This window comes from Erythranthe guttata, chromosome 4, assembly GCF_056151865.1.
Source record: "Erythranthe guttata isolate IM_541 chromosome 4, IM_541, whole genome shotgun sequence".
In the NCBI taxonomy this organism is placed as follows: domain Eukaryota; kingdom Viridiplantae; phylum Streptophyta; class Magnoliopsida; order Lamiales; family Phrymaceae; genus Erythranthe; species Erythranthe guttata.
In genome coordinates, this window is record NC_142536.1 from 16,884,852 (window position 1) to 16,898,094 (window position 13,243).

General features: G+C 34.4%; 2 protein-coding genes across 3 annotated transcripts; one reads left to right on the forward strand and one right to left on the reverse strand.

Moving 5' to 3' along the window:
- Nucleotides 1-1,814: 1,814 nt before the first annotated feature.
- Nucleotides 1,815-6,370, reverse strand: LOC105950528 (basal transcription factor complex subunit-like protein). The gene is made up of 12 exons (XM_012973893.2): nt 6,122-6,370; nt 5,792-5,836; nt 5,584-5,678; nt 5,259-5,508; nt 5,053-5,099; nt 4,732-4,769; nt 4,605-4,650; nt 4,337-4,390; nt 4,164-4,232; nt 3,172-3,248; nt 2,461-2,556; nt 1,815-2,047 (listed from the first exon to the last, which is right to left on the reverse strand). The coding sequence occupies exons 2-12, from the start codon at nt 5,820-5,822 to the stop codon at nt 1,969-1,971; spliced, it is 882 nt and encodes a 293-aa protein (XP_012829347.2). The 5' UTR covers nt 5,823-5,836; nt 6,122-6,370; the 3' UTR covers nt 1,815-1,968.
- A 2,466-nt stretch (nt 6,371-8,836) lies between these two features.
- LOC105950485 (hypothetical protein) lies at nt 8,837-12,403 on the forward strand. Of its 2 annotated transcripts, none has more exons than XM_012973848.2 (3): nt 8,837-9,237; nt 9,576-11,487; nt 11,901-12,403. In XM_012973848.2, the coding sequence occupies exons 2-3, from the start codon at nt 9,635-9,637 to the stop codon at nt 12,121-12,123; spliced, it is 2,076 nt and encodes a 691-aa protein (XP_012829302.2). In that variant the 5' UTR covers nt 8,837-9,237; nt 9,576-9,634; the 3' UTR covers nt 12,124-12,403. The 2 variants fall into 2 exon arrangements, with proteins under 2 accessions (XP_012829302.2, XP_012829303.2); XM_012973849.2 differs by having other exon boundaries at nt 8,959-9,237; nt 9,579-11,487.
- Nucleotides 12,404-13,243: the final 840 nt, after the last annotated feature.

Here is a 13,243-nt window from a genome sequence, read left to right on the forward strand (position 1 = left end):
TGCGTAAAAAACAAAATCTTGCAAAAAATATATTGAAAATGAAGTTATGGACTTGTGGTTGAGGAATGAGTTGATAACTTAGAACAAGGTTGATAATTAAGAGAGCCTCGTTTTTTATTTTCGCCTCGGGCCTCCAGAACCATGGGACGGCCCCTGCATCCTCACTCCCACAGTTCTTGTGTCCTGCTCCAATCACAACAATTAATTGAGCAAGCCATTTTCAATTTTTAGCTTTTTTTTTTTTTAATTTCCTCTAATTCAGGAGGGCACCCTTCTTTAGAAACATCGTTTCACTAAATAGCTTCCAATTTTTATCTTCATCGGAAAATTTCAATGAGTAGTAGGACGAGTAAAACTGAACAACAACATTTGACACTAGTGGTTAAGATAATTTGACTTTCATTACTATCTAAAATGTTGGCCATCACATTAGACTAAGTTTTGATTTATTTTCTAATGTCCAAATTAATATTTCTAATCCTCAAAGTCTAGACCCAATTGTGAGCTCAACTTCTTTATTTTGTTATTTGTTTGATGTTGATCCTAGTAAAGATTTATTGTTGGTGGTAATAATTTTCTTTGAGTAATTGTGATGAAGTTGGACTTTGAATAACACTGTGTATCTATATTGTGTACTATAGTAGAAAGTCGATAAATTAATAACATCGTTTAAATAATTACTTCTCTCAGTCTTGATTTGTTGAAAACGTATTAAATTATTAGTTCGATAATTTACTATTTTGTTAAATTAATAAAATTTTGCTAGTTTCGACTGTATTAATTTATAGAAATTTAATTATATATGTATACTATTTTTAAAGGTTGGTACTCAGTGCAAGAATTTGGAAATGTCATAACTTGTTCATTAATTTAATATGCATTAATGCAAATGCAATACTTATAACTTGTACCATGGCAAAAGTGGAGCATCAATAATTTGCTTATAAAGAAATATAAAATCTTATATATGATTTACGATCCGTGATGACTTATAATTAATAAATTTAGGAAAATATATAGGGTAGATTATGAAGAAAAAAAAAACTCTGAACTTAGATTAAATTACGAAAAACAGGTTTATCTATTCATAATTGTCAAAATCCTCCTATGTTTGTTCTCGTCTTACACCGACCTCTTTAAGGTGTGATTTTTAATAGAATCTTTTTTATTCGAGTGAATATTTCGAAAAAAAAATTGCTAATTCTGCCCTGATAGATGTGATATTTATTTATGCTACTTTTTGAAGATAAAAATTAACCTCACAAAGGTAATGATAATAGTAACAAGTTGGGAAGGGGTGTTATTCAATAAGAATAAAGATTTCGTGTAAAGGACCCTCTAAGATTATTTTTTGACTTTAAAAAGTATCGTACGTAAATGCCACGTCTGCAAGGGTAAATTCGACATTTTTTAGAAATAATTTCTCGGCTCAAAAAGATTCCGTGAAAATCACATCATAGGGGTGTCGATGTAAGATGTAGACAAGCAGGGGAATTTACCATAAGGGTGAATTCGGCATTTTCGGAAATAATTTCTCGACTCGAAACGATTCCGTGAAAAATCACACTATAGGGGTGTCGATGTAAGATGTAGACAAGCGTTGGGGGAATTTTCATAATTATAGATAGGTTGGGATATTTTTATAATTTAGCATAAGTTTAGGGAGGTTTTCATAATTTATCCAAATATATAATCTTCGATTTAATTTCTGATTTGACAACAAATATACATTCTTCATTTCTCGTCTATTATGATATAACAATATTCTTCTTCTATATTTGTCCTTATTTTCTATTTCTTCCATATTCAAAATATTAAAAACCAAAAATATTCTGAATTCAAATTAAAAGATAATTGTCATTTTCCAGAGATAATGGCTTCGCTTTTTTTGCTGTTTACATCCTTAATTAACTTGTGGGTTAAATTAGATTTAAACAGCCAAATCACTTAGAACTAGTGACAGTGAATCTAAGCATCCATTGGTGTTTTCCTCTTCGGGTTCGGTGGTGTCGACGAGTCCGGTGCTTGGGCCTGACCAAAAACTGATCTGCAGTTTCAAATTCAAAAGAATAAATCGGAATTTTTTAAAATCAGAAAGAAATTATTCCAAAGTCAAAAACTTTCGGATCAAAATCTAAAATTCAGAAATTCCTTTTTCTACTTCTGCTCCTAATGTAATAGCACATATAATTTATTAACAGTGCCGTCTTCCACAAAACTCTCCACTATCCGTTTATCGAGACTTCGGTACATTAAATTTCATTGTACTAACAGTCCGGATCAGTGCACCACAATATACACAAGAATTTCACTCTGCGTGTAAATGAGTGAACTCCGACTAATCACAAGCAAAACTCACCAGCCTAACAGGTAACATGCTAAAGAAAGAACCTTCATTTTCACGAGCACCGAGTGGAATGTTAACAAATAAAAATTGTAAAAGAGAAAATCGGAACTCACCCGCACGTAGAGCACTTCTTCTGATGCTTGCAGAAAATCGATAGACAAACAGAACATATGTAGCCCATATCTATTGTGTTTTTGTGGCAAAAACACCTGCAGATTCATAGCACAATAAATTAACAAGGTCTTAGTTTCTGGTCGAACTAGAATATAATCATATATTCAGAAGATTATGTTCTAGTTTAAAAGGAGAAAAAAGAATAAGGCCTGTAGTAGAGAAATTAGTTCCATATTTCTCATAATCATAATTTCCTATATAATTCGAGTTCCGATCCAAAAAAATAATTGAAAACCAAAAATGGGAAATTTGGAACCTTACTAATTTCAAACGAACAATGATGGAAGCAGAGTTGTCAGAACTTCCAGCATACAGAACTAACTTTTTAAGGAGACAGGTCTTCGTTGCGTATATTATTTAAGAGATATTTTTTTACAAAACCACAAGAAAATATTACTGGTGCAACTATTCATTGACAAGGTGACATTGAGGAGAATATCAGATTAACTAATATACATATTTTATCTTCTTCGGCAAAGTCCAGTTGGCATATCAATAACCAGAAAAAAATGTTAGAACGAAAATTTTAGCTAGCATACTGTATCTTCAGAAAATGTGTATTCTGTAAAACGTTGAAAATTGCACACAAGACAGGGATACTTGCGACTAAGATCAACTAGGTGAACATCGACTTTTTTAAAGCAACTTACGAGGCACGGAAATCCACTCCTGCAGGCTTAGGAAGTTGTAAGAAGGCACGAGAATGCAAATCCGTAGCAAAAACTGTCTGCATATGACATTGGTCTCACATTATTACCGGACAGAGCAAAAATGTCTGGTCTCACATTATTTGATCTAGTTTACTATAAAACTGCATAATCAAACTCCAAACTACGACATGATTTTCATAACTCAGAAACGTAAATGAACGGGTTGATTAAGTTAAAAAAATCCAATTTACTAAATATATCATATTATCTTATAAGCAACAATGTGATTCGACCAATGTTTCATGAACCGGGTTGGACCAGCCAGTTCAACAAGGGATCAGAAGCCCAATCACCCCAATAGCATGGTAAGAATCAGGTTACCGATTGAACAAGTTGACACTGGACAAATCGCTGGTTGAACTAATCGATATTTTTATGGTTTTTTTATTGGTTATTAATTTTCTTTTTGACATTTAAATTCAGAAAATAACGATTAGAGTATTATGTTACCAATTTACGTCGTATGATCTAAAATCTAAAAAGGGTTATTAGGGGGCAGTTCTGTCCAACGAGCGGTTGAATTGGTCTGACCAATTAGACCGCTGGTTGATAGCTATACATACATATCTATTTTATCTGATTGGTGTTTGCTTCATACAGCTTACTACAAAATTATTTAAGTAATTTATTTATGACAGTTACTACAAAAGTTCTGACAGCTAATATTAAAAATTGGATAATATTGACTGAATTTACTTTTTATGGCTTAAAATATCCTTGGAAATAAGGAGGAATGGATGCTCTTTTTATCTTGTGCATCTCAATCTCTAAGTCATGTCACATTTTTCCAAAATGTGACATTTCACGAAACACGATTTTTGCATAAATGTTCTTAATATTAGAGTATGTGCATACTTCGAAATATCGTATTTCTCGCAACAAGAATATATCAGAAGGCTCAAGTCATACTGCCAATATGGAATATATCTTACCGAAAGATACTGAAACAATCCATCCAATAGTTGAGGCTTCAGATAGACGCCACCAGTTATGTAAGAAGCCTGTGGTAAAAATACGAACAATTAACAACCAATTAAATGATATACTCCGTATTCTTATTGGAGAAATGGACAAACACACACATAACATTGTATAGGCATACTACCTGCTGCAGGAAAGCCGAATGTTGAGTTCCTATAACGCATGCATCTATAGGGACCTGAAAGAAGAAGAAAGGTAGCAAATATCAGCAGATGCTTATTAACTATTTAAGATTATTGCATGAACGGGTTCCGAAGAGAGAGAAAAAACGACAAATGGAATCTCATGACACACAAGGAACCACAGCTAGAGTGCTTATATTTAACGAAAATATTCTATTAGAATTGCAGTGAATGTAAATTAGAACAGACGTCTTAAGTTCCACTACTTACCATTGAGCGTTGAGCGGAGAAAATTGAATTCATGATTGCAACATATCTGAACAAGGAGAATCAATTAGCGTAAATGTGGGTGGAGAGTAGAGAAGGTTTTGATGCTGCAAAAAACTAAGTGACATACTGTCCAGGTCCGTCTGGAGATCCGTGTAAGCATAATATCTGCAATTGTATGGAGTAGTTCATCATCGAATATTATAGTTACATAATATGGATATAACTTTTCACTTAGTCCACACTAGAGACTGATTTTGCTAATTAACTACCTCGTATTCTAACCATTACAATTCGATAAGAATCCTCTTGATTAATCAGATTTTTAGGAAAGAACATACTTAGAGGTTGACCAGCCTATAACTTTTTCTCTCTTTCGCAATCACTACAACATTTATGAAGCAACTATTCAAGAAAATGAATAATTAACTAAATCCATTATTAAACTCACCCGAGGATGAGGATGTAGCGGCCCTGATCGGAAAACCCTCTGTATATCTAATTCAGTCATCCAAAGTCAAGAAAACATATGTTTTCTAGTAAAAAGCACACACTCAAGTGGCATTAACAATAGCATCATGTATTATGTTAAATTATACGAGAATTTAAAATTTAGGGAAAAAAATATAAGGAAGTGGTTTTCTGTGAGAAGGATACAACATAGGGCCATCGAAAGGGAGCCGGAGAGAAGCGAGAACCCCTGCCCATCTACCGACTCCTCGCGGCATAGTGACTCGTCCTTATCCACAAATTCCTCCAATTTCTGAAGTAAATGCTCCGCCCGTTGGTTTTGGCTTTGTGCAACCGACGAGTCAAAAACGTAGTCGCAGGAATTGTGACCGGTAGCGAGCACAACCACCTGGTTTTGCTGGTTTACTAAAAGTATTGAATTTAAAAATGCAAGCACCTGCAATGAAATGTATTAACCAAAAATGTATGATCCGAAAATGAATGTGAGGAAAAATAAAGTAAGCTAGATTACATGGGAGATGAACTTGGAGAAAGGTAGATTGGATTTGACGGAGTTCCAAAAGAACGGGTTCGTGTCGATTAGTACCACTAAAAGACTCACATCATCTGGAAAAATTCAAATAATTCGATAAATATACATACACACTACCTATATGCATACTTGTCAATAATTTTCAAGCAGAGAAAAAAAAAATTTTAAAAAATAAAAATAAAATAACCTGTATAAAGCTTAGATGAAACAGGAGTCATCTTCCTTCTATTATCTGAAACTCAAGGAAACAAACTAGGGTGAAAAACCAACCAGCCCAATGGTAAACCTATAATTTTTATTTACAGACAGCATAATAAATGTAAAAAAAATGGCAAGTAATTGAAGGCTCAATGCATCAGTAATTGTAATTTAGTGTAAAATTAAGAAGATTTTTGATACATTGATAAATTTTACCAATCGATAGTTCGTCGTGGTCGGAATTAAAATGTATACAAACAATTTCAATTCCAAGAGAAATATAAGAATCAATAAATCCAGAGAGAGATATAGCAGTAACCTTAGATTAACGAGTTGCGAACGATTCGTAAGCGGGGATGTTGTCGGTGATGCTGTTATCTTCTGCGCCGCCGTAGACGGTGGCGGAGGGAATGAACCGAGTTACTTCTCCGTCGAAGTTATTACTGTAAATCAAACATATATATCTAATATATAAACTGGGATAAAATAAAGTTAATATGAATAAAATTACGCTTTAGTAACTAAATAAAATAAATCGAAGCGTAAAGGTTTTTACCAAGAAATAAATAAAAATATTAAATTACTCCACTTGATTAAGAGAAAAAAATAAAAATAAGATATTCGTTGTTGGTTCATTCCCAAACTCCCACTAGATTAATATTCGAATTAGGGCTGAAATTGATGATCGAATCGAAATTAGTATTTTTAGAAGAAAAACAAAAATTGTTCTTTTTTTAAGTGAGAACTAATTCCAACAAATAAAAGGTCGGAAAATCGTAACTTAGAATTTCAAAAATTGGAATGGAAAATTTACTCTAAAATCGAAAAATGTCGAATCGGAATTTTCATTTTTAACCTGTAACATAAAATACAACATAATATTGCTATAATAAGTGTATCTTTTTCAAGGAAAAAAAAATCGAATTTTCAAAAATATTTTTGGAAATTAAAATTGGACGGAAATTGAGACATAGTTTATATTCTGATTTCGTTTCACATTTGTCGATTGAGTGTTGGGGTGTGAATGAGTCGAGCACATGGTTGCTCAAACTTGTTTGAATTTTTACCGAGCTTCCAAATTGTATTGGTTCAATAAGCAACTGAGACAAGTTCAAACGAGCTTTAATCAAGTCAAACACGAAGTCGAGTTCGAGTAGCTTGATTTTTCGATATATTTTATCATTTTTTACTTATCGAGCTCGAACCAAGTTTTGTAGTTTTTTCGAATGAAAATATGTGTTCAAACTTGGTTTTTTATGCTAACGAACCGAGCTCAAACGAACTTTTAACTACCTATCTTGAATCGAGTATCCAATAGTTTGGTTTGATTTTCAGCTCTAGTTGAATGTAGACCTATGGTACAGAATCAATCGGCACAATTAGTAGAATATGAATGTGCACAAATGTTTTGAGTTTATCCCCCCATTTTTTTTATTGTGCTCCGCTAGGCTCCATTTTTTAGATCAAACTCATCGCATTTGATTTGTCTTATGCAATTTAAATCTCTTATTTGATTTGCCATGCAAAATAAATTCATGTATATGGCAAGGCTACATTACTAGCCATTAGAAAACTATCTATTTTTATTTTATTATTATTAATATTTTTTTTTTTTGAGTAAATTAAGAAAAAAAAGCCCTAAATTTAGGTTAAATCATGAAAATCACCTCCACCTATTTATAATTATCAAAACCCCCTGATGTTTGTTTCTGTTTTACACCAACACCTGCAATGTGACTTTTCATGAAATCTTTTTTATTTCAAGAAATCGACTTTACACAATTTCAGATATTTTCTTTTATTTCTCACCTATTTAACAAATATACACATTTTTTGTTAAAAAAACTCGGTCAACAGTTAGTCAGAGGGAGTTATAGTAATTACGAATAGATGGGGGCATTTTTCGGTATTTAGCCCAAGTTCATGGGTTTTTCCGTAATTTACCCTTTATTTTTAATTTTGCCCTCTTTGGAAGGTAAGGTACGTGGGGCATCACTGTCTAGACAGGGTATTTGGGACCCTACATTTTGGGGAATATTATTTAATATTTAATTACACATTAGGAATATGATTAACAAATTAATTAATTATCATCGGATTCCAAATCAGCTTATACTCAAGTAAATTAATACTAACCCCAAAGAAGAATCATATCTTAATCATTTTTTCTTTGGGATAAATAATTTGCGAAATTTACACTTATGCCCTTCAATCTTCATCCTCAAGATTCACTAGTGTTTGTTTCATAAATTTCAATATATTTCTTTTTTAATTTGCATCATTTAATAAGTTAATTGCTTATTTTTGCTAGATAATTTTTTTTTTAATAAAGTTGATCACGAAATACTTAATTTCGATAAATGACACTTAATTAATATCCCATATGTTCACTTCATTATAGTTGGGCGTATCTCGACCACACGATTCAAATTACTTTTAGATTGCACATCGTCGATTAATTTGTTCAAACTCGATTCATTTATACGACAAAATAAATTTATTTTAATAAAATTTCAATTTCATTCTACATTTACCTCAATTAATTAAAAATATTAAAGATATTTTTATGTATAGATAGACCAAATTACTCCATCCCAACTTGTGACCAAAAACTAGACTACATTTTATAAAAAAAAACAAAACTTAAACCAAAATGATTAATGAATATATGAATAAAATTAGTCTCGTAAGAGATTGTCCAACAGTGCAAAATTAGTTTGTGCCAATTGACGCAAGTTCGAATGCCATCGTCAACGGTCACTAGGTGCAGTGGTTTCCGAAATGGTAAATAATTTAGCATATCGGGACTCGAAAGTAAATGTAGTAATAACCGTTAATTTTGACTAACCATCAAAAAGAATTAAAGACCACCTCTCTTACATTGAATGGAATTTAGTACTAGCATTCTTCTTAACATGACCTAACATTAATGCATGGTGGAGTCAACTTCAATTAATTCCTAGTGACAATTAAGGTTTAGAAATGCAATTGTAAATTACTTCTTGCATATGTCAAATTAATTAAAAGACTCACAAAGTCATATGAAAAAGACACTAATAAGAGAAGGGTATATTAGTCCAGAGGGGCAATTCACCAACCACGAACTGCCACGTGGCAAATGCTTGATAGGAGTGGGGGAAAGAAAACATTAAAAAAACAGCAAAGCGGGCAGTTGCAGAGGCAAATGTGTTGGGGGAGAAGTCGCCTTCCACTTTCATCTGACATTCCACCTCTGCAGCAAAGCTTTTTATATTAATACCCATTTTACCCCCATCTTTCTACCCAATTTCCCACCGCTTGTCCCTTCCTCTTTAACTCTCGTCGCCAGAAATTCTATATACAACACCACCCACTCTTTAAAACCCACCAAAAAGACCATCTTTTTTTCCACTTCTCTCTCTCTCTCTCTCTCTCACATGGGTTCTTGCTAAAAAGGTACGATCTTTATAGTCTTTTATGCAATAGGTGAAACATTTTCTCTGTTTCTTGATTTCTTTTACCAGCTTTAATAAGGTCAACTGTGTAAATACTAATGTTTTATTTTTTATTTTGGTGTGTAACTGATTTTCTTGTTTATTATGGGGCTTCACTTCTGTTTAAGCTAATCTGTTAAGATCTGTTGAAATAAAAGCTGAAATTTTTCTTGATTGATTATTTATGTTTTTTTTTTATTGTCTGATTCTTGGAAAGATTAAAAAAAAAAAAGCCAAGTTCATGTATTGGATCTGATTTTTTTTTTTTTTTTTTTTTGTTTGTCTGATTTTTTTTTGCAGCAGGTGAATCGATTGTGTTGTGAGAGATTCCTTTTTTTCGATTCTGTCTGTTTGTTGCAATGCCTGGAATTGTTAAGGATGGTGTTCATGAAGATGGGGCGGACGAAAATTCGATGTCCAATAAAGAAGCTTCGATTTCGAACGGTGGATTGACTCCACAGCATCCTCAAAATGGCAATATCGAAGTGGCGGCGGGGGTGGATACCTCCATTGACCAGCTTTACGAAAACGTCTGTGAAATGCAGAGCTCCGATCAGTCTCCGTCGAGGCACAGCCTCGGATCCGACGGTGAGGAATCGAGGATCGATTCCGAGTTGAGGCATCTCGTCGGTGGAGAGATGAAAGAGGTCGAAATAATCGAAGAAGACGAAGAGCTGCATAAGCCAATCAGCAGCGACTACCACAGCGATTCCAATTCGAAAAAAGAAAGTCCGTCCACCGGAAAAAAATCCAAGAAAGTGCCCGCAAAATCGAGCCCGAATTCAAAGAGCAAAAGCCCAGCAAAACCGCCAATCGACAACAAACGGGTCGAGAAGAGCGTGAAGAAAACTCCTACTCGAGGTGTTGTTCAGTCGGAATCGGGATTGGACAATCCCGATCTCGGCCCGTTTCTGCTAAAGCAAGCGAGGGATTTGATGTCGTCGGGCGATAATTCAAGAAAGGCCCTCGATTTAGCTGCGCGTGCAGCTAAGTCGTTCGAGAAGTGCTCTAACGGGAAGCCCAGTTTGGATTTAGTCATGTCTTTACATGTCACCGCTGCAATACACTGCAGCTTAGGAAATTACGTAGATGCCATTCCCATTTTGGAGCATTCGATCGAGATTCCGGTTATCGAGGAAGGGCAAGACCACGCACTTGCCAAATTTGCAGGTTACATGCAATTGGGCGACACTTATTCAATGTTGGGCCAGCTCGAAAATTCGATTTCTTGCTACACAACCGGTTTGGAAGTACAAAAACGGGTTCTTGGAGAAAACGATCCTAGAGTGGGGGAGACTTGTCGATACTTGTCCGAAGCTCATATTCAAGCCATGCAGTTCGACGAAGCTCAGAAGCTCTGCCAGCTGGCGCTCGATATTCACCGAGAGAATAATGCCCCTGCTTCTATTGAGGAAGCGGCGGATCGAAGGCTCATGGGAATGATATGCGAGTCGAAGGGGGACCACGAAACCGCCCTCGAGCATCTTGTCCTTGCCAGCATGGCGATGGTGGCAAACGGGCAGGAAGCTGATGTGGCGGCCATCGACTCGAGCATCGGAGATACCTATCTGTCTCTAAATAGGTACGACGAAGCGATTTTCGCGTATCAGAAAGCGCTCACGTCGCTGAAATCCACAAAGGGGGAGAATCATCCAGCTGTCGCTTCAGTATTCGTTCGTTTGGCTGATTTGTACAACAAGACTGGAAAGTTTCGGGATTCAAGATCTTACTGCGAGAACGCGCTACGAATTTACGAAAAACCCATACCTGGAATCGCTCCCGAGGAAATCGCCAGTGGCTTAACCGATATTTCGGCTATTTACGAGTCGATGGATGAGGTGGACCAGGCTTTGAAGCTTCTCCAAAAGGCGTTGAAGATATACAGCGATGCGCCAGGTCAGCAGAACACGATCGCGGGTATCGAGGCTCAGATGGGAGTTATGTATTATATGTTGGGGAATTATTCGGAGTCTTATTCTTCGTTCAGAAGCGCTACTACTAAGCTCCGTGCTAGTGGGGAGAAAAAATCGGCTTTTTTCGGGATTGCGTTGAATCAAATGGGGTTAGCTTGTGTGCAAAGATACGCGATTAACGAGGCTGTAGGATTGTTCGAAGAGGCGAGGGTAATCTTGGAGCAAGAATGTGGACCCTACCATCCCGATACACTCGGAGTTTATAGTAATCTTGCTGGAACATACGATGCTGTTGGCAGGTATGATTAAAAAAAATCGTGTTTTTTATTTGTTTCGGAAAAGGTTAAATCTTGTTACGAAATCTGCTAAATTTGACAAGTAATCTCAGTGTCTTCGATTTTGTTACGGAAAAAGGTTAAATCTTGATACAAAATCGATAAATTTAACGGGTAATCTCATTTATGGACCTTGAGATTAATTTTTGTCGGCATTATAGATTGATCGATCAGCTGTGTTAATATGTGGTGAATTTATTCATATTATTTGCTTTCTTTTAAAAATCCATTATTAATTGAAAAAGATTGCAGCTTTTTTGTCTAAATATAACATGCTACGTAAATTTACGTTATTATCGGAAACGAAATAATCTAATAAAATGGTGTATAAAGTTCGGGTTATTTGATTATTTCTGATTTTGATGCTTAATTTGCAGATTGGATGATGCAATAGAGATTCTTGAATTCATAGTCGGAATGAGAGAGGAGAAGCTCGGGACAGCAAATCCTGACGTGGATGACGAGAAGAAGAGGCTGGCGGAGCTACTAAAGGAGGCGGGCCGTGTTCGGAGTAGGAAAAACCGATCGTTGGAAAACCTACTCGATTCGAACCAAACTGCAAATACATCATCATTAAACAATGGTGGCATCAAAGTGTGACAACAAAGATGAAAGCTGTACAGAGTGACCTTTTTTTTATTACAGAGAGTTTTTAAGACATATTTATACTGTTTTTTAATAAAAAAGAAAACAAAAAAAAAGGGTATACTTGTGATTGAGTTTGCTGTTTTTCAGATTCTTGTTTTGTTGAGGTTTTCTGATTATTATTATTATTGTTGTAGTGGTTGTCACTTGTACTTGTTAATTTATTTTTTTGTTATGGTTTTTTGGTGTACAATTTAATCATTTGTATATTGTTAATATTATGGGATTATTTGTTTTTTTTTTCTCTATTATTTGCTGATCATTGCCTTATCTTTTTTTAAGTTGTATTAATTAGTCCTAGTTTTGGTAAAAGTGATTAGCCAATTATGACTTGTGAGGAACATTGAAGTTTGGAACTAGTGATAGCCATATGTTGTTAAGTTTGGTTTGATAAAGAAAATTACCAATTCATCCTTTTCAATTCCTAAAGACAGTTAGAAATATAGATATGGAGCCCTACAACTTAGAAGTTGTTTGGCTAAACTTATAAATTATCAAAAGGAGCTTATAAGAAATTTAAGACGTATCAGCTTATCAATTTTTAAAAAAATAATTTGAAACTCATTTATCAAACACTTCAAAAATTAATTTTAAAAATAAAATGTATCAACTTATAAGTTCTTAAAATAGCTTATCTCACCTACATGCTTATCAACTGTTTAAATTAAATTTAGTCGAATAGGCCCTTAATTTATGATGTCACTTTATGCATTATTACTTTTTCATTTTTTGGGGGGTCAAATTTTCTAATTTTCAATCGTACTGGTGTTGTCAAATTATCGCGAACAATAATTTAACAGAAGTAGAATGTAATTTATAGTATCGAGTAATCTTAATACGTTTATCAAACTTTACGACTAATAGTTTCGTCGTATTCTTTTCGTATTTTGATTTAAGGAATAATTTTTTTTTTTTTTAAAACATTTAATGTACCAAATGATATTATTTTTTTAGGTGAGGGAGACACTGATTTAAGAGGCAAGGGCCACATTTTGTCTTGGAACCCACACCAATAATTCAATCATTTTGTCATCATTAATCAAGATAGTTGGTGCAGCCAAGTCAATGTGTAATA